Genomic DNA, 19,396 nt, shown 5'->3' on the forward strand with positions numbered 1-19,396 from the left:
CCTCTACAGTCTGTAATTCTACACTAGCCCAGCCCACAGAAGGGTTTGTCCACTGCTTGATTTTATGCATGGCGCATTATTTTTTAGGCTAAGAGTATTACTTTGGGAAAATCCACTGAAGGGCGATGCGAGACTCTTCCGACTTGCAAGTGTCACATTTAGGCAGCATCTGTAATGAACCAGTTAGGCAACGCTATTCAACTAACAAAAACAAACTATAAACTATCAAGAGAAAGAGTTGCAACACAGGCATGGTGCCAAAACACCAGTTGAATACAGCACATGGCAATGCGCATCACATCAGCGAGCTAGCGGTTATTATGTATCCCACTTCGCAGGGTTACCTGATGCCAATGAGGATACGATGCAGTAGGCCTGGTCTACACGTGACAAACCTATTTTGCGGTCACACTCTCCTATTCTGAAGTTAACAACGAGCTGAAAACAGTTGCAGAAGCATTCCTGAAAGGACTATGCAATCAGTAGTGACCTATGAAGTCACGAATCCTGGACGGCACGCCAATAGGGGATGAAAAAGAGAAAAGGCCACGGACAGAAAAAGCTGCCTTCTGCATGCAGCGGAGTCCTGTTTGCCCGAATTATTTTAAGATATTTTAAATGACATATGACTGTGTCGTATGCCTATAAAACTGTAGCTGCAGACACTGGCTACATTTTAAAACATGTTTCCCAAACTTTTACATAGATGCAGCATAGATAGGCTGCTGAATTTCAGCAGTCATATCCAAAATACTGCAGGGTAAGGCCCAATTAGAATCAACCTAGTAACGTTTACAGTTGTTGTACATATTAGTCTACTACAATAAGCTACTCAATACAGCACAACAGCATTTTATTTAGGCCTACCATACTTTGATGTAAAAATTCTCTCATGAAACCTCAGATGTTGCCAGTGCCCTACAAAATCCCAGCTGTAATGTTTTTGATGCGCATTGCCTCTTAAACTTCAAAGGGCTTGCTCATAACCCTGAACTTGACCTCGCCTACAGCTTTCTCTCACTGCAGTGGTTCACACCAAGCCACCACGTTCAACCTCTTTCCAACAGTCATAGGTTATCAACAGGGATGGTTTTTCACTACTTGTTTGACAGCATACACAGATATGCATCTCTGTGGATTCTAGATCTCTCTTCTAATCTTTGTTTAATGAATGTGGAAAGGACTCAATAATGTATGTATGCTGAAAAGGCTCCATGAGTAAATGGCATTTCTTGCATTTAGAGTAGCACAGCTGATATGATTTTAGGTAGCAGGCTTACCTGATATCAAAGAAGTGACACAATAGAAAGAAACCAATAGTCTTGAATGGCTTGTGTATTGTTTTACATCAAAAAAAGCAGGAGAGCAAATCCACAGAAGCTGTATGTTCATTACTGACATATCCAGAGAAACCCTCCTTTAGTGGTGAATTCTGGCACCTCTTGCAATTCTCTTTCGTAATTCTTCACTTTGCTGACCTCTATTGGATGAAATAGTGAAAAGGATAAACAAAGACACATTGCTTACAAGAGGCTAAAACCACACATAGACACATTGTTTTTAACCACTGGTATGCAAGCAAACAAACACACACACACAAAAAAAACAAAAAAACAAACAGAAATAAGTTGATTCACATATTCTTTATTAAGTTGTTGCAACGCACGTTCCCACAAGACAGTGATCAGTCCATTCCACATTGGACCGATTCCACATCAGTCTCGGCTGGAGTAACCAAATCAGGAGTCCCAAGATGAGGCTGATAAGTCAAGTACAACCAGATGATCTGCATGTTTGCTTACTGACAAGTCCAGTGAAGTCCTTTCCAACGCTAATATTGTTTGGTGAAAATCTTGGGCATAGTCCATCCTTCTGGTGCCTTTTTCAATCCAGCTTTCTTCCAGATTCTTGTAAGATCTTTCTCAAAGCGGGACTGTGAAGAGCAACGATCAAAGGCAAAGGCATCAATATTTCATCAATAAACTAATTACATGAAAAAGTCATGAAGGGTAATAGAAAGAAGACCAGCAGAGCTGCCGGTTTTACATTCACTAGAGGTTAGAGGAAATGGAACTGAACAGAACAAAATAGGATGCATTATCTCTTTACAGACAAAATCGTTCATGCACTGAATGGCAGATGAGAGACTTGTAGTGACACAATTTAGAGCAAAGTTTCTATTTTATGGAAATATGGCCAAAACATGACATTGATATCTATAGCATTATTGTCTAGAAGCTCAGAAATTAAACATTAGAAGTTGTGATTTTGATAAATGAGGCTATTTCATGAATAGATCTTAGACAGGCTTTAAAATTGGCACCTGCCGCTTGCCAAATGCGAGTAAAATCTGCTTTGGAGAGTAAAATAAATATGGTCATTCGCCACTGGAGGGTTGCTGACATAAGTCCACTTCAGAGAGTTTATACAGACTTTGGCTATATCACATACGTTGATAGACTACAGTTTGCAACTATTTTAATGACCGTCACTGTCTACCATCGGTACAACTTCAAGCAAAACCTGATGTTTTCTTTTTTGCTGCGGAAAACAGCGGTGATAGATCAGTCGGAGCAAGCAAGCGTGCTTGTTAAATTTTAACATCACTATTATGGGCTCACTAGCTTACTTGAAGTCGGCAAACCAGTTTCCTGTTCGTTGACGTCGCTGTCAACAAGCACCCTTAGAGAAGTACTTCAGTTGTACCAAAACGTGTGTCCACCGAAAATCCTTCCCTCCTTATTTTGTGCAGCCACTGCATGTAGGCTGACGATTTTAGGGAAAACGTGGAAGCTAAAATCGCTTTTATAACAACTTGAAGCCAAGCAGAGTGGCACAGCAGTGCACCTTAGAGCCGCCCACGGACATTAAGACTCGCGTACATTGTATTTCCAACGGCTGGTTTGCCGACTTCAAGTAAGCTAGTGCGCAGAGCCCATAGGGTAAATGTTAGTGTTGTTCAGCAAGTTACAGCTTTTGAACATGGTGTCATCTGAGTGTTCTGACTAGCAGGTGTTTTATAGGAGGAAGAAGTATAATTGGAGAAACATGGGCTAAACTGACGATAAATTTACTTAAACTGTGTGCAATGAAGTCTGATTTTTTGGGGAATTCATGTTTATCCCGTTAGTTACGTCAAGCTTCAGAAATTATGATTTGTAATATCTGACCGTATGCAGGCATGTTGTCGCAGCGTGTGGAGGAAGACTAAATCGGAGAAACAAGCGAAACAAGGGACTAGGCCTACCTATGCATCTCAAAATGCAAAAAGATCAAGGACAGGGCAGCAACATAGATTTAGATTAGGTCTACATCTTTTTAATATTTTGGTCAGCCATTTTTTCTGTTGACCTGCCATTGGCAGACAAGCCAAAAATGTACGGTTATACCCTGATCTTAGCCCAATCAAGTTGGTACTAATTTTAGCAATATGCCAGCATTTCAGCATATTTGACTGGAAAAGCTGTCAAAGTAAAGTCTGCACCATGAAAACACGCTGCACTCAGCCCACCTGTTTCCTTTTGAGTCGGCCCTCTTTCACTCTCCTCCTCAGGAACTTTGTGCGCTTCAGCAACTTCTTGTACTTGTGCCTGTTCATCTTCCGTCGTCGGATCTCCAGCACATTCTTGCAGCTGAGGGGAGCGTTGCCCTCCTCTCCCTCCAACACAGGGTAAGAGGCAGGGGGCAGAACCACAGCCTCCACCACCACATTCCCTTCCTCCAGGGGCTGAGCCGCCTCTGGCGTGGGGAGAGAGTAGCGCAGGGAGAGCCAGCTCTCTAGTGGCGACACGGCGAGCTTACGGGGGACTAGGACCTCCTCCAGCTCTGGCTCTAAGGGCATCCAGAGCTTAGGAGGGAGTTTATTGTCTGCTGCCGAATTGAAGTGCCGGTGTGTGATGGAAAAAGACTGGCATCGTGCAGGCCGAAAGCGCCCCAGAGTACAGCTAAGGGACTGTGACTGATGATGAAGGGTACCTAACAGACAGAGAGAGAGAGAGACACTTTGACTAAATCAACCTTATCCGTTGTGTCTAAAACGTGGGGTTACAAAACTGTGCAAAAGAAAGAACAAATACATACCACTAAGTCTGGATACCAGACTTAAACGTGCAGCCACTTTGGATAGAAACATGATGGAATTTAACACGACGTCATGGGTCAAATCTGTGATGTTACTTTGGCCTGGGGGGAAAAAACAGCTATATGAAATGAAATCTAATCTGTAATTAGGCAAACTACATGTAAACAACTCAAATGAGAAGAGAGAAAGAAATATAAAGAACATTCTTAGAGGGGAAAAAGCTGAAGTAGCTACTGTAGGACGAAGTCTACACCACCAGCCGAGACAGGTGTCTGTCTATTCAGATCCAATACAATATTTTTTCCTTGATTATCGTACAAAAACACGTATTTCCCATCATCGAGGTTTTCAGGAATCATGGAATCATTTGGGAAGCCGTGGCATTAATATCGCAACCTAGACAGCATTACTAGCCATTGATAAATATCTAGACTACTGCTAGCTAACGTTACGTTAACTTACAGCAGAGAATGTCCGTAGACGGGCTCTGCTTACAGCTGGTTACTCACGACAAAACAAACTAATTTCTAATGGTGATTATTAATACAACATCTACATAATGACAGGTAAGCAAACCAATACACATATACCTTCTTTACAATGAAAAACGTCTTTGGTATTCTTACCTTTCTAACCAGAGATACTCCGTAGCTACTACACGGATAGCTAGTGGGCTTCAATGTGACACGGCTGAAGGCGACAACTTCCTGTCCGTACAGTAAAACATTCCCGCGACCAGCTTGCTGTTAATTTACTTGTTCCCCATGGATGGGCTAGTAGTGTAGCTTTGCAAATCCATGGAAAATTAAATTTTTTGTAACATCCATAACGCCAATAAAATGTGATGGTATGGTATGATGTGAATGATTACATGGAATTTGAGCATTTTCATTCACATTATACAAATGCCAAGGCATTTCACTGGCATTATGCATGGGCGGATTATGAACTTTCGGGCCCCTGGGCCCAGATGTATTAAGGGCCCCCCACTAATTGTTGTATATGTGGGTGGGGGGTTTATGGGTCCTCCCCCAGAATTTTTTAAAATTGTTTGATGTGATTTCCTGTATTCTGGTGCATTTTGGGGATGGCCAATACTAAATTCAATCAGATTCATAGCCTACATCCTGACTTGTTGATATTGAGGCAATGATTCCATGCAAAGGCTTGGGCTTCAGGGCCCCCTGACCCCCTGTAGGCCCGTTCAGTAATCCATCCCTTGCATTATGGATGTGACAGAAAGTCAATTTTCTGTGGAATTGCCCAGCTACTTCTTGTAGATAGACCAGGCATTATGTAATTATTGTAATATGTGTGTGTGTGTGTGTTTTATTTTAATTATTTGCGATATATACAAAAAAACTCTATATACAGTTCTACATCTTACAGGGAAAACAATCACAAATGAGAGTAAATGCAGGGCAGCTTCATGTGTTTTCTAGATATCCTGACCATACCCTGTTGTATTATCATTAATTGTGTGCATTGTTAATCCAAGACACAGGGCAATGATCCATAAATCACAGACAAGTTTTGAATTGGGGATCAATAAAGTATCTATCTATCTAAGTTGTATAACCATGAAAAGGCACAGACACATTTGATAACTAAAGCTTACAGTTATTAAATGGCAATTCAGTAAATAATAATAACAACAACAACAGTGATACTCTGTTTTAAAAGCTGTTTTTCTTCACCATCTCCCTTTTTGTGAATGACATTACAATAGATGAGGACTTCAGAATCACAGAGGTTAACCTCTGGTTTACGTCACCCATGCCTGCATGCACGACCCTTTTGTGTTGACAGGCAAAGCAACTGGGTATACTGAGACACTATATGCTCAAAATGTAATTTCCTGGCATTATCCAAACAAGAGGCAAACGATAATCAAAGCATACAAAGCACAAAGGCAGTTCAATATTAAAGCATTAGGGCAATCAATAATGTCTGTCACAAACCAATACATTAATCTGCTACATTCAAAGGAGTTTTTTTTAATAATCTGGATTTACTGGAACTATCATGACACTTGAATGACAAGGCAGTTCAACATCACTTCTAAGATGAGTATAGTGGGATAATCATTTCATTGACTGGAAATAAATTAGTAATTCATTCATTGTTAAATAAGCTCTAAGGGCATACATCACATTGCACATGATGCTCAGGATTAGTATTTTGGCAGTTGTGACATTATCACTGGTATGCAAGACAACCAGGTAGGCTATTTCTTTTTTCATATCAGCCTAACTGTGGAGGAGGGTCGTTTAAGGTTTGGTTGCCATGGCGAAGGCTTACAAGCCTAGAAGAGACTCTAAACAAACTAGAAGCGTCTCGTTTTGCATGACATCTGTAGAACCTTCACAAACCTGTAGGAGACAGACATACATTATAAGTAGCAGATTTTAGGATACAAACAAAAAAAAACAATCTCTCCAATGGATGGCACATAAAACAGGGAAGCCTCCATGTGAAGGACTGGACTGTCACTAGAGATCTGTTCATGTTAAAACACTGGTGTGTGTTGTGGTGTGTAACAAGAGAGGAATGGTGAAATGGTTTCTTGTTTTGTACAAAAGGAGGAAAAGCCAGATATACCTTTGTTTCATTTTTAGCATCACAAGTCATGGTAGGCCTGCTTAAGGACCTCATCAGTGTGACAAGCCATGGTGAGACATCACTACGATACTTCTGATATTTTGCAGAGAACGAAACACTTCACGTCTACTTCATCTTAAAAGTTGAATAGTGACTCCAGCTCTCTGTGAACTGAGGGAAAGTGGATTGATATACAGCCTGTTCTTGACCTAGTTTTAAAGCTCTATGAACTGCATTTTTTAAATATATATTTAAGGCAACATCATTTCTTTACTTTGAATGGCAAATAATTCAGTAACACACAAAGACAAAGGAAGTTTTATTTTAGCACGATACTATAAGGATTTGGTACGTATGGCATGTAGTGTAATGTACATTTTGAAAAGCACAATTTGCTGATATATACACTTCAATTTAGCTTATCAACATATGGCCACAGCGATCTTACTGACAAAAAACATACAGTCAATTGCAAAAAAACATGTATTCACATATGATTTGAAACACACATCATTGATAATCATTGCAGATATGTATTTGAGGAAAAGTTGACTCAAGAAAGCAGAATGCTGGCAAAATAAATCTACTTAGTTTAACCTCAGTATAGATATTCACTGTGAGAGAATCAATCCCAAAGACTGACCGGATGGACAGAAGTGCGCTTCAGAAGAAAGAAAACAAAAATAATAATAATAAATAATAAATAGAAAATCTCTGGAAAAATAGATTGAGACAAAGACAGGAACCACATGGAATGAACAGGCCACTGAAGGAAAGGACATAAAACAGAGAAGCCCAGTGCACATGAGGTCTCTCTCTCTCTCTCTCCACTCTCCCGTTGGGTGACAGGAGGACGGGGGACTGCCGCCCAAGTCAAGTACAACCACATGATCTGCATGTTTGCCAGTGAGGTCCTTTCCAACGCTAATATTGTTTGGTGAAAATTTTGGACATAGTCCATCCTTCTGGTGCCTTTTTCAATCCAGCTTTCTTCCAGATTCTTGTAAGATCTTTCTCAAAGCGGGACTGTGAAGAACAACGATCAAAGGCAAAGGCATCAATATTTCATCAATAAACTAATTACATGAAAAAGTCATGAAGGGTAATAGAAAGAAGACCAGCAGAGCTGATTTGATAAGGAAACATTTTTAGTTTTCACACCTATGTTCTGCAGTTGGGCTTAATCTAACTAAATGCTGTGTTATAAACCTAATACTGAGGGACTAGACCTATACTACCTAAAGTAGCCAATGCATCTCTAAATGTTCTCAGAAGAAAACGATCAAGGACAGGGCAGCAACATAGATTTAGATTAGGTCTAGGTCTTACTGTAGATCTTTTTAATATTTTGGCCGGCAATTTTTTGTTTGTTAACCTGCCATTGGCAGACAAGCCAAAAAGTTAGTTACCGGTCAAATTTTGGGGTCAGAAATTTCCATTCCACTCTATTATAGACAGAATACCAGTTGAGATCAGTTGCATTTTTTTTTATCAGGGCAGCAGTTTTCAGATTACATTAGGCACATTCTGTTTACTAATCTGATATCATTTTAAAAGGCTAACTGAGAAACCATTGGAGAACCTTTTTGCAATTATGTAAGAACATAATGTAATCTGAAAACTGCTGCCCTGATTAAAAAAAAAAAAATTGAGATGTAGCAGTTGACGTCATAAACCAGTATTGGCAGGAAAGTTCAGAACTGTGCCAGTCTTTTAACTGGAGTTTAAACGGATTAGCATTATGTGCTAATGTAACAATGTTTTCTCAGTTAGCCTTTTAAAATGATATCAGATTAGTAAACAGAATGTGCCTTTGGAACATTGGATGAATGGTTGCTGATAATGGGCAATGTAGATACTGCATTAAAGGTCAGCCATTTCTTTCTACAACAGTCGAGAACCCTTTTGCAGTTGTGTAAGAACATAATGTAGCCTAATCTGAAAAGTGCTGCCCTGATTTAAAAAACAAAACAAAAAACAATGCAACTGATTTCAGCTGGTAGATTATGTCTATAATGGAGTGGAGTGGAATGAAGTGACCCCACATTTTTGACCAGTAGTGTAGCCTACGTTTATACCCTGATCTAGCCCAATCAAGTTGGTACTAAATCTATCAATACGCCAGCATTTCAGATTAGACTGTCGAGTTTCTGAAGAAAGTTCTCCTTTTCTGACCATTTTGAGGGTATTCGAAAAACGTCTTCGGTATACACGGGTTTCCCGTTTACCAACAAAACTAGATGCGCGCGCAGCCGTGAGGCAGAAGACGCTTGGTGGCCGTCCACAACGTTATAAATTTAACCTAAATAGTCGGCTGCTGTAAGCTACAATCGGATTTTTTTGTATACCCCTGTTGTCTCAATGATAATAACATCCCATTTCAGACTATATTTCAAAGTTTGACGTTCATTTGGATTATTAATATAACATCGTATTTGGTCATTTTTGGCGAAGACATGCATTCCGTTATTTGACTGGAGCTTGCCTTCTCTTTAAAACACGGATCAAGACAATCTGTTAAAGTAAAGTCTGCGCCATGAAAACACACTGCACTCAGCCTACCTGTTTCCTTTGGAGTCGGCCCTCTTTCACTCTCCTCCTCAGGAATTCGGTGCACTTCAGCAGCTTCTTGTACTTGTGGCTGTTCATCTTCCGTCGTCGGATCTCCAGCACATTCTTGCAGCTGAGGGGAGCGTTGCCCTCCTCTCCCTCCAGCATTCTTTTCTTTTGCCCCTCTTAATCTTTTCGTTTTATTGGCCAATCTCAGATATGGCTTTTTATTTGCCACTCTTCCTAGATGGTCAGCATCACGGAGTCGTCTCTTCACTGTAGACGTTGAGACTGGCGTTTTGCGCGTAACATTTAATGAATCTGCCAGTTGAGGACCCGTGAGGTGTCTATTTCTCAAACTAGAGACTCTAATGTACTTGTCCTCTTGCTTAGTTGTGCACCGGGGCCTCCCACTTCTCGTTCTATTCTCGGTAGAGCCCGTTTGTGCTGTTCTCTGAAGGGAGCAGTACACACCGTTGTAGGAAATCTTCAGTTTCTTGGCAATTTCTCGCATGGAACAGCCTTCATTTCTCAGAACAAGAATAGACTGTCGAGTTTCTGAAGAAAGTTCTCCTTTTCTGGCCATTTTGAGGGTATTCGAAAAACGTCTTCGGTATTCTACCTTTCTAACCAAAGCTATCTTTCTAACCAAAGCTACTCGGTAGCTAAGCTATCTACTACACGGATAGCTGGTGGGCTTTTAATGTTAAATGTGACAGCTGAAGGCGACAACTTCCTGTCCGTACAGTAAAACATTCCCGCGACCAGCTTGCTGTTCATTAAGTTATTCCCCATGGATGGGCTAGTCTACTTCTTTATTTTACTGTCTATGGCTTCTTGCAGATAGACCAGACATAGGCTATAGATATTATGTAACTAAGCACATAATGTAATCTGAAAACTGCTGCTCTGATATTTTTTTTTAAATCAGAGCAGCAGTTTTCAGATAACATTATGTGCTTACATAATTGCAAAAGGGTTCTCGACTGTTGTAGAAAGAAATGGCGGATCTTTAATGCAATATCTACATGTATCAGCAACCATTCATCCAATGTTCCAAAGGCATATTCTGTTTACTAATCTGATATAATTTCAAAAGGGAGAAAAACATTGGAGAACTCTTTTGCAATTATGTAAGCACACAATTTAATCTGAAAACTGCTGCACTGATTAAAAAAAATGTAACTGATCTCAGCTGGTATTCTCTCTATGATAGAGTGGACATTTCTAAGTGAACCCACATTTTTGACTTTTTATATAAATAACTGCACAGCAAAGCATGAAGTAGGCTGTTTCAATAAGTGAGACAAAAATAGGTGCTTGGTGCTTGTAGTGAGCCTATACATGTGATGAATAGAATAGGTGTGACATTTTCCACCAGACAGTCTATAGGCCAGAGCTTCTCAACCTTTTTGGGGCTAAGGCACAAACTAACTACAACTCAAACTAAAACGCCAAGGCACACAACTTATTATTTGCACACACTTATATAGGCTACAATGAATTGAAAGTATGTCACATACATTATTATAGACTATAACAGGGGTGTTCATCCTTATGCCCATATTTTTTCTGTACAGTGTTGATAAGGTGAGATAACAGCCGATAGGCATATGCTCACATGATGTCGACTGAGCTTCTTCCACTCCAAGACTACGCTGGGTCATTTATTCATTAAAAAATACCCCTATAGCCCATTTCATGAGCTTGTATAAAATTACAATTGTTGCTTAAAATTCCACAGCACACATCACTTTTGCTTCATGGCACAGCTGAGATCACTGGCCAATTTGGATTTCTTTGTTAGGGAGATAAATGATTAGTTGGAAGATTTTTTGACAGTAAAGGAGGAATCACATCCATTCTGAAGCAAACCATTTTCAAATAAGATGCCTGAAGACTGTTCAGACATAACTGTTTTAGCCTGGGAGAACCCAGACTAACCTGTTAGCAAATTTGAGCAGCGGTCTGGTGTTAACCAGGCTCCTGTTGTTTGGGGTACATTGTCCATTTATGAAAACACATTTCTTCAATAATTTCATCATATGGTTGCTTTTCTTTATTGTAATTGTCTGCAATATATGCAAAAAGCACTATGTACAGTTCAACATTTTACAGTGGAAACAAATAACAGTAAATGCAGGGCAGCTTCATGTACAGTATTGTATTTTCTAGATACCCTGACCATACCCTGTTTTACAATCATGAGTTTTGTGCTTTGTTAATCCAAGACACAGGGTAATGATCCATAAATTACAGACAGGTTGATCACCATGAAAGCGCACAGACACATTTGATAACTAAAGCTTACAGTTATTAAATGGCAATTCAGTAAATAATAATATAATAACAACAACAATGATACTCTGTTTTAAAAGCTATTTTTCTTCACCATCTCACTTTTTGTGGATGACATTACAATAGATGAGGACTTCAGAATCACAGAGGTTAACCTCTGTTTTACGTCACCCATGCCCGCATGCACAACCCTTTTGTGTTGACAGGCAAAGCAACTGATATACTGAGACATTATACTCAAAATTTAATTTCATGGCATTATCCAAAAAAGACATGAACGATAATCAAAGCATACAAAGCACAAAGGCAGTTCAATATTAAAATATTTGGGCAATCAATAATGTCCATCACAAACCAATACAGTACATTCAAAGGAGTTTTTTTTAATCATTTGAATTTACTGGGACTATCATCATGACACTTGAATGGTGGCGCAGTTCAACATCACTTCTCAGCTGAGTAAATATCATCATTTCATTGACTGGAAATAAGTAAATTAGTATTCATTGTTAAATAAGCTCTAAGGGCACATTGCACATGTTGCTCAGGATTAGTATTTTGGCAGTTGTGACATTATCACTGCTATGTAGGACAACCAGGCATTTCTTTTTTTCATATCAGCCTAACTGTGGAGGGCCATTCAAGGTTTGGTTGCCATGGCGAAGGTTTACAAGCACATATGACACAATAGAAGCGTCTCGTTTTGCATTGAAGCTTCACAAACCTGTAGGAGACAGGCATACATTACAAAAGTAGCAGGTCTTTGGGAACAAACAACACAACAACAAAACATTTGAAACACAAATCTAACATAATCCTAGCATAATCTGTCTAATGGATGGCACATAGAACAGGAAAGTCTTCTCCATGTTTCTCATGCTTCTCAGCATTTTTTACACCTCCTTTATTGAAAGTGTACTGACCTTGCTGGTTTCACTCCCTCTCAATCAAAAACAATAAACACCTTCAGAGCATTGTGAACACATGTTCTACAATCATTGGCCACCCTCTTCAGTCTCTGACATCATTGCAAGGCAAGGCAACATTAAGGAAAGCCAACTGCATCTTAGAAGACTCTACCCATGTCCTACATAGACTTTTTTTTACATAGGCTGTAAGTGCAGCAAACTGACTCATTAGCCTATGACCTCAAAGTTCTTTTGTACTCAACACAAAACGTTATAAAATAAAAGTCTTGAATCAAAAGTTCTTCGTTTGTCTGTTTACTTATGAATTTCAAATCACAAAGCATAAAAAAACTTAGGATCTTTACTTTTCTTAGATTAACTGTGTAGTTCCCGTATGAATGTTCTAATTGTTCTGTGTAGTTCCCGTATGAATGTTCTGTTCTGTGTAGGTCAAAAGACTGTGTTGCTCCAAAGTCCAGTGGCTTCTGACTGTTTCGCGGGGTTCTATTTATTTTATACTAAATCTAACAGCCAATCAAATTACATAATTTTAAATTACTGGTCAACTGTTTACATTCCAATTTCTACATTACATTTGCAACACAGGTTTTCTCAGTTCTTACAAAAGAAACTTTCCATTCCACATTCCATAGAAATGGCTTCAACAGAGGCTATTCACCTTTTGAACTTGAATATGCTCCCAGCCCCCTCCTCCTTCATCTCCTGGGACTAAACCCCCCCCCTTCCCTTTACACTCCTGTCTGTCCTGTTCTTTCTTTTGTCCTGTCTTATTTGTTGTGATGTGTCTTGTTATGTCTTATATGTCACTATGCCTGCATAGGGAAAATTGCCCCTCGGGGATAAAGTTTGGTTACACTTTACTTACGTTTATGACATAGACATTCGTTTTTTGTCATAACAAATTAGGGTTAAGATTAGGTTTAGGGTTAGAGTCAGGGTTAGGATTAGGGTTCATGTGTCATGACAGTGTCATATATGTTCATGACTGTCATGTCACTCTTATGTCGATACTGTCAAGTATTGAATGTGATGGACTGGACTGACACTACGAGATCTGTTCATGTTAAAAACACTGGCGTGTGTTAGTGTGTAACCAGAGAGTAATGGTGAAATGACTTTTTATATTTAAAGAACTGGACAGCAAAGCATGAAGTAGGCTGTTTCAATAAGTGAGACAAATGTAGGTGCTTGGTGCTTGTAGCAAGCCTATACATGTGATGAATAAGTGTAAATAGACGTTAAATTTGACACCAGACAGCCTAGTCTAGTAGGCCTTGTCAACCTTTTGGGGGCTAAGGTAAGGCACACCAAGGGTCAAACTAAAACGGCAAGGCACATCACTTATTATTTACACACACGCATGTAAAATTACATTTGTTGCTCAAAATTCCACAGCACACCTCACTTTGCCTCACGGCACACCAGCTGAGATCACTGGCCTAGGCAATCTGGATTTTCTTTGTTAGGGAGATAAATTATTAGTTGGAAGATTTTTGGCAGTAAAGGAGGAACCACATTCATTCTGCAGCAAATTATTGTCAAACTAGAAAATGTCATTCTGAGGAATTACCAGTGCATGAAAATGCGAAACATATAGGCTATTAACATAAAATGCAAAAACAAACTTTTATTTGGAAACAGTTGTGGGCAGAGGAAACAGTTGGCGGGAGTCATAGGAGTTATAGTTGATGATAACTGATGGTTGGAATGGCTGAACAGTTAAATAGTTGAGTAGTTTAAATGGTTAAATTATTTAATAGTGAATTATTGTAGTGAGGATTTTTATTTTGAAACAGTTGTGGGAAGAGGAAACAGTTGGCAGGAGTCATAGGTGATGACAACTAGGATTGTTTAAATAGTTAAATTATTTAATACTGAATTATTGTAGTGAGGACTTTTATTTTGAAACAATTGTGGGCAGAGGAAACAGTAGTCTTAAGAGAGCCAGATTGTATGCTTAAAGCCTGAGAAAGAGTATATTATTTAAAAGTTGAATGTAGATAGTGTAACGGATGTGGATAGAAAGTTTAATGGATGTTGATTTGCAGATTGTTTAGTGGATGTTGATAGATAGTTTAACCCATTGTGATGTCATAGTGCCAAAGTCTATGGGGGAAAATAAGCTTGTTTTTTGTTAATATCTCAAAAAGTATAAAGTTTACAAAAACAAAATACATTGCATAACTGTCCTTTTCAAGACCTACGTCACAAAGTTTGAATGAAGTTTCAACATTAAACGGTTGAAGCTGAATTCAACACAGAAATTTTGGTTAGACGAATAATAGGCCTAATAATAGGAAGAAGACTTCGGATAACAGAACAGTGCATTTTCATGCACTGTAATAATAATAAGACGACTTCGGATAACAGAACAATATCATTTTCATGCACGGTAATAAGATGCCTGAAGACTGTTTAGACTACAGAACTGTTGTTTTAGCCTGGGAGAACCCAGACTAACCTGTTAGCAATTTGAGCAGCGGTCTGGTGTTAACCAGGCTCCTGTTGTTTGGGTCGCATTGTCTATTTATGAAAACACATTCCTTCAATAATTTCATCATATGCTTGCTTTTCTTTATTTTAATTGTCTGCAATATATACAAAAAGCACTATGTACAGTTCAACATTTTACAGGGGGAAAAAAAATCACAAATAGCAGTAAATGCAGGGCAGCTTCATATATTTTCTAGATATCCTGACCATACCCTGTTTTACAATCATGAATGTTGTGCTTTGTTAATCCAAGACACAGGGCAATGATCCATAAATTACAGACAAGTTGATCACAATGAAAGGGCACAGACACATTTGATAACTAAATCTTATAGTTATTAAATGACAATTCAGTAAATAATAATAACAACAACAGTGATACTCTGTTTTAAAAGCTATTTTTCTTCACCATCTCCCTTTTTGTGAATAACATTACAATAGATGAGGACTTCAGAATCACAGAGGTTAACCTCTGGTTTACGTCACCCATGCCTGCATGCACGACCCTTTTGTGTTGACAGGCAAAGCAACTGGGTATACAGAGACATTATGCTCAAAATGTAATTTTCTGGCATTATCCAAACAAGAGACAAACGATAACCAAAGCATACAAAGCACAAAGGCAGTTCAATATTAAAGCATTAGGGCAATCAATAATGTCCATCACAAACCAATACATTAATCTGCTACATTCAAAGGAGTTTTTTTTTTTAAATCTGGATTTACTGGGACTATCATGACTTGAATGGCGAGGCAGTTCAACATCACTTCTCAGCTGAGTAAATGGTGGGACCATCATTTCATTGACTGGAAATAAGTAAATTAGTAATTCATTAAATAAGCTCTAAGGGCATACATAACATTGCACATGTTGCTCAGGATTAGTATTTTGGCAGTTGTGACATTATCACTGGTATGCAAGACAACTAGGTATTTCTTTTTTCATATCAGCCTATCAACTGTGGAGAAGGGCCGTTTAAGGTTTGGTTGCCATGGCGAAGGCTTACATGCACATAGTGACACTCTAGAAGCTTCACAAACCTGTAGGAGACAGGCATACATTATAAAAGTAGCAGGTCTTCGGGAACAAACAAAAAAACAACAACAAAAAAACATTTAAAACACAAATCTAATATAATCCTAGCATAATCTGTCTAATGGATGGCACATAAAGCAGGGAAGCCTCCATGTGAAGGATCACTACGAGATCTGTTCATGTTAAAACACTGGCGTGTATTGTGGTGTGTAACAAGAGAGGAATGGTGAAATAGTTTCATGTTTTGTACAAAAGGAGGAAAAGCCAGATATACCTTTGGTTCATTTTCAGCATCACAAAAGTCATAAGGACCTCATCAGTGTGACAAGCCATGGCGAGACATCACTACGATACTTCTGATATTTTGCAGAGAACGAAACACCTCATGTATACTTCATCTTAAACGTTGAATAGTGACTCCAGCTCTCTGTGAACTGAGGGAAAGTGGATTGATATACAGCCTGTTCTTGACGTAGTTTTAAGGATCTATGAACTGCATTTTAAATATATATTTAAGGCAACATCATGTCTTTACTTTGAATGACGAATAATTCAGTAACACACAAACACAAAGGAAGTTTTATTTTAGCGCGATACTATTAGGATTTGGCATGTAGTGTAATGTACATTTTGAAAAGCACGATTTGCTGATATATACACTTCAATTTAGCTTATCAACATATGGCCACAGCGATCTTACTGACAAAAACATACCCAGTTACAGTCAATCGCAAACAACCATGATCTTGTATTCACACATGATTTTAAACACACATCATTGATAATCATCGCAGATATGTATTTGAGTTAAAGTTGACTCTAAAAATTGACTCAAGAAAGCAGAATGCTGGCAAAAAAACTCTACTTAGTTTAACCTCATTATTTCCTTCATGTCTTTCAGGTAAGAAAGTCTGTTTCCTCTCATTTCTATACTTATCTGGCAAATCCAATGGCACTCTTTCACCATACCCTGTGCAATGTATTAAAATTCACAACAGACAATAAATAATCAGCATATTCACTGTGAGAGAATCAATCCCAAAGACTGACCGGATGGAAGGAAGTGCATTTCAGAAGAACAGAGCCACCCCCCTCCAAAAAAATCCCCAAAAAACAAATATTTAAAAAAAATCCCTGGAAAAAAATAGATTTAGGCAAAGAAAGGTATGATATGGAATGAACAGGCCACTGAAGGAAAGGACGAAAAACAGAGAAGCACAGTGCACATGAGGTCTCTCTCTCTCTCCACTCCATCTCAGCCAGTGGGACGACTGAGGGCTGGGGAAACAGGGTCACATGGTGTCAAGGTCGCATGATAACCCCGAGGGGGGGTTAAAGTTGGGGACACGCACGTCTACCCAGGCTTCTCATGCCGTCAGCTGGCTGGCATCTTCCTCATTATCGTTGTCGTCATTGGTTACGGCAAAGACTCGAGCGCGCCTTGTCTCCTTGAGGGGGTGTTTCTTATGGGAATGCTGTGGGGAGGGCGGAAAAGCATTTCAATGGGAAATAAAGTGCTAGTGCCACATAGTTTTTCTCTTTGACATTCAAATAAAGTACAGGTCTGAAAGGATTACAGTAACTGGACTAAAGAGTCCTGCTGGCTGGTGCTACATATACATTTAGATATATTGTGATCTGGACTATATTCATTCTTTTTAGTCCCTGCTTTGCATTAGAAAACACAGAAAACACCATGCTCAGAATACTAATCAAAAGTATTTGTATTCATACCCTTGAAATATTGTCATGACATCTTTGAAATCCATCTCTCAAATTGGTTTATAAAATAGAAGTATAGTAGAAAGTGACCAAAGTACCGCACAAATGGAACATGTAAGAACCACAACCGTGGTTTCTCTGACCAGTATACATAAGACCGGCTGACCAATCGTTATTGAGGCTACATAAAGCACAGATCAGAAGGTGCAACATCTGCAGAAGCACGTGCATCAACTGAGCCACACTAACATCACATTTATTGAAGTAAATGTGATCTGCAAGAAGCTACATAATATTTAGACCTCCCCTGACAGAAAGAGAGGCCTGGGTATGGGAGGGAGCTGACCTGTGGAAGGACATCCATGAAGCAATCGGGTGGGAGAGGCTAGCAGTTCTACACAGGACAGAGAGAGCACAGAAAAATACACAGATATATAAAATATAGATCTATCTATAAAGCAAGAAGCGTCTGTGTGTCTGTGTGTCTGTATGTCTGTGGCACGCATATCTTGCTGACTGTTTGTCAGACTGACCTAAGATTTCGTATGTGGCTCGCGAGTGGCACAAAGGTGTGCACTCTCGATTTTGAAGATTGTTGTACGCATATTTCAAAATATGCTTATTTACGTAGGATGTTTATCACTGCACTGCACTGTTTCCAATTCCAAGGGGACCAGTTTCAGGGGAGCTCCACCCCATGGATCGTGTACTGACAGCTAAGTCTGATAGTCAGTCGCAATTTAAAAAATGGATTACTCGGGAACCGCTTGTGGGTTTAAATGCAAGATGATTATCATGTCTGACCTCAACAATAAAGACTCCCTGTATGCAGTTTGCTTGCATAAAATTATTGCGCGGATTTGCAACAACACGCCAACAAACACGGGTATGTAGTGAGCACTCAAAATAAAAGTATGTGCAATAAATAAACTGACGCTTCGAATAGCCCAGGCTACTTTGGACTTGAGACTTTGACTAAACAAACGACAATTCCGACTGCAAGGTCCCAAATTAAAACGAGCGATAGGCTAATGCCACATAGCTAGACAACAACAAGTGGCAGACTGAGCGACGTCACTTATGCTAAAGACTGTTTTTGAGTCACATTGTTGCAAATTTTAAACAATGATGCATCATTCCACAAAATGGTTTGTCTTCAGTATTAGGAAGTTATTCAGTAAGCTTAATACACATTTAGCCTTAACTCAAAACAGTTGTTAGTAGAGATGCACCAATATGGAATTTTAGGGCCGATAACGATAACCGATATTTATTGGTTTGTTGTGGCCGATACCGATACGATAACCGATAACATTACTCTTGAAAAAAAATTGTGAAAAGTGATTTGGGGAAAGCATTTAATAAGCATAATTTTATTGCAGTAATTTTACCTACCACCAAATGATGGACAGAACTCATAATAGTCCTCAATAGTACAGCAGTCAACATAACAGTAGCCTAGCCCTACAGTATGTGTGGCTCCTTTAAGTGAACCTGACGTCAGTGAATTGCGAGTGAGTGGCTAGAGAGTATGAATCGTTTTCATTTAGGACTAAACACTCATGAACGGCTCAGCTGGGAGTAAGCTACAGTATAGCGACCAAATCAGAGTTTGTGAGGGAAACTTAGGTTTAGTTTCAACTGCGGGTAACTGAATAAAGCTGCAACTCCTCAGACTGTATCTTA

At 39.2% G+C, this 19,396-nt stretch overlaps 2 protein-coding genes across 13 annotated transcripts in view; both read right to left on the minus strand.

Annotated features, from left to right (window-relative positions):
* Positions 1-1,624: 1,624 nt before the first annotated feature.
* Positions 1,625-4,842, minus strand: aurkaip1 (aurora kinase A interacting protein 1). Its single transcript, XM_042098572.1, has 4 exons — positions 4,708-4,842; positions 4,081-4,182; positions 3,512-3,975; positions 1,625-1,933 (listed from the first exon to the last, which is right to left on the minus strand). The coding sequence occupies exons 2-4, from the start codon at positions 4,130-4,132 to the stop codon at positions 1,832-1,834; spliced, it is 618 nt and encodes a 205-aa protein (XP_041954506.1). The 5' UTR covers positions 4,133-4,182; positions 4,708-4,842; the 3' UTR covers positions 1,625-1,831.
* A 2,142-nt stretch (positions 4,843-6,984) lies between these two features.
* rap1gapa (RAP1 GTPase activating protein a) overlaps positions 6,985-19,396 on the minus strand; it is a 113,762-nt gene continuing 101,350 nt past the window's right edge. For 11 of the 12 annotated variants that reach the window (XM_042098565.1, XM_042098555.1, XM_042098563.1 and 8 more), the window contains 2 exons: positions 18,057-18,104; positions 15,897-17,463 (listed from right to left, as the gene is read on the minus strand). In XM_042098565.1, coding sequence (XP_041954499.1) covers positions 18,096-18,104 — 9 coding nt within the window. In that variant the 3' untranslated portion in view covers positions 15,897-17,463; positions 18,057-18,095. Of the gene's footprint in view, positions 7,280-15,896; positions 17,464-18,056; positions 18,105-19,396 lie in introns of those variants that run through there. The other variant, XR_006032924.1, reaches the window with a different exon arrangement.

This window comes from Alosa sapidissima, chromosome 7 (assembly GCF_018492685.1).
Source record: "Alosa sapidissima isolate fAloSap1 chromosome 7, fAloSap1.pri, whole genome shotgun sequence".
Lineage (NCBI taxonomy): Eukaryota > Metazoa > Chordata > Actinopteri > Clupeiformes > Clupeidae > Alosa > Alosa sapidissima.

What these genes read in the sequence shown, in the direction of transcription:
- aurkaip1 (XM_042098572.1), bottom strand. Translation starts at nt 4,132, where the DNA reads ATGTTTCTATCCAAAGTGGCTGCACGTTTAAGTCTGGTATCCAGACTT. An exon ending in TCTGGTATCCAGACTTAGTG is followed by an intron (nt 3,976 to 4,080) that starts GTATGTATTTGT and finishes TCTGTCTGTTAG; the next exon opens with GTACCCTTCATCATCAGTCA. An exon ending in GCCGACTCAAAAGGAAACAG is followed by an intron (nt 1,934 to 3,511) that starts GTGGGCTGAGTG and finishes TGCTCTTCACAG; the next exon opens with TCCCGCTTTGAGAAAGATCT.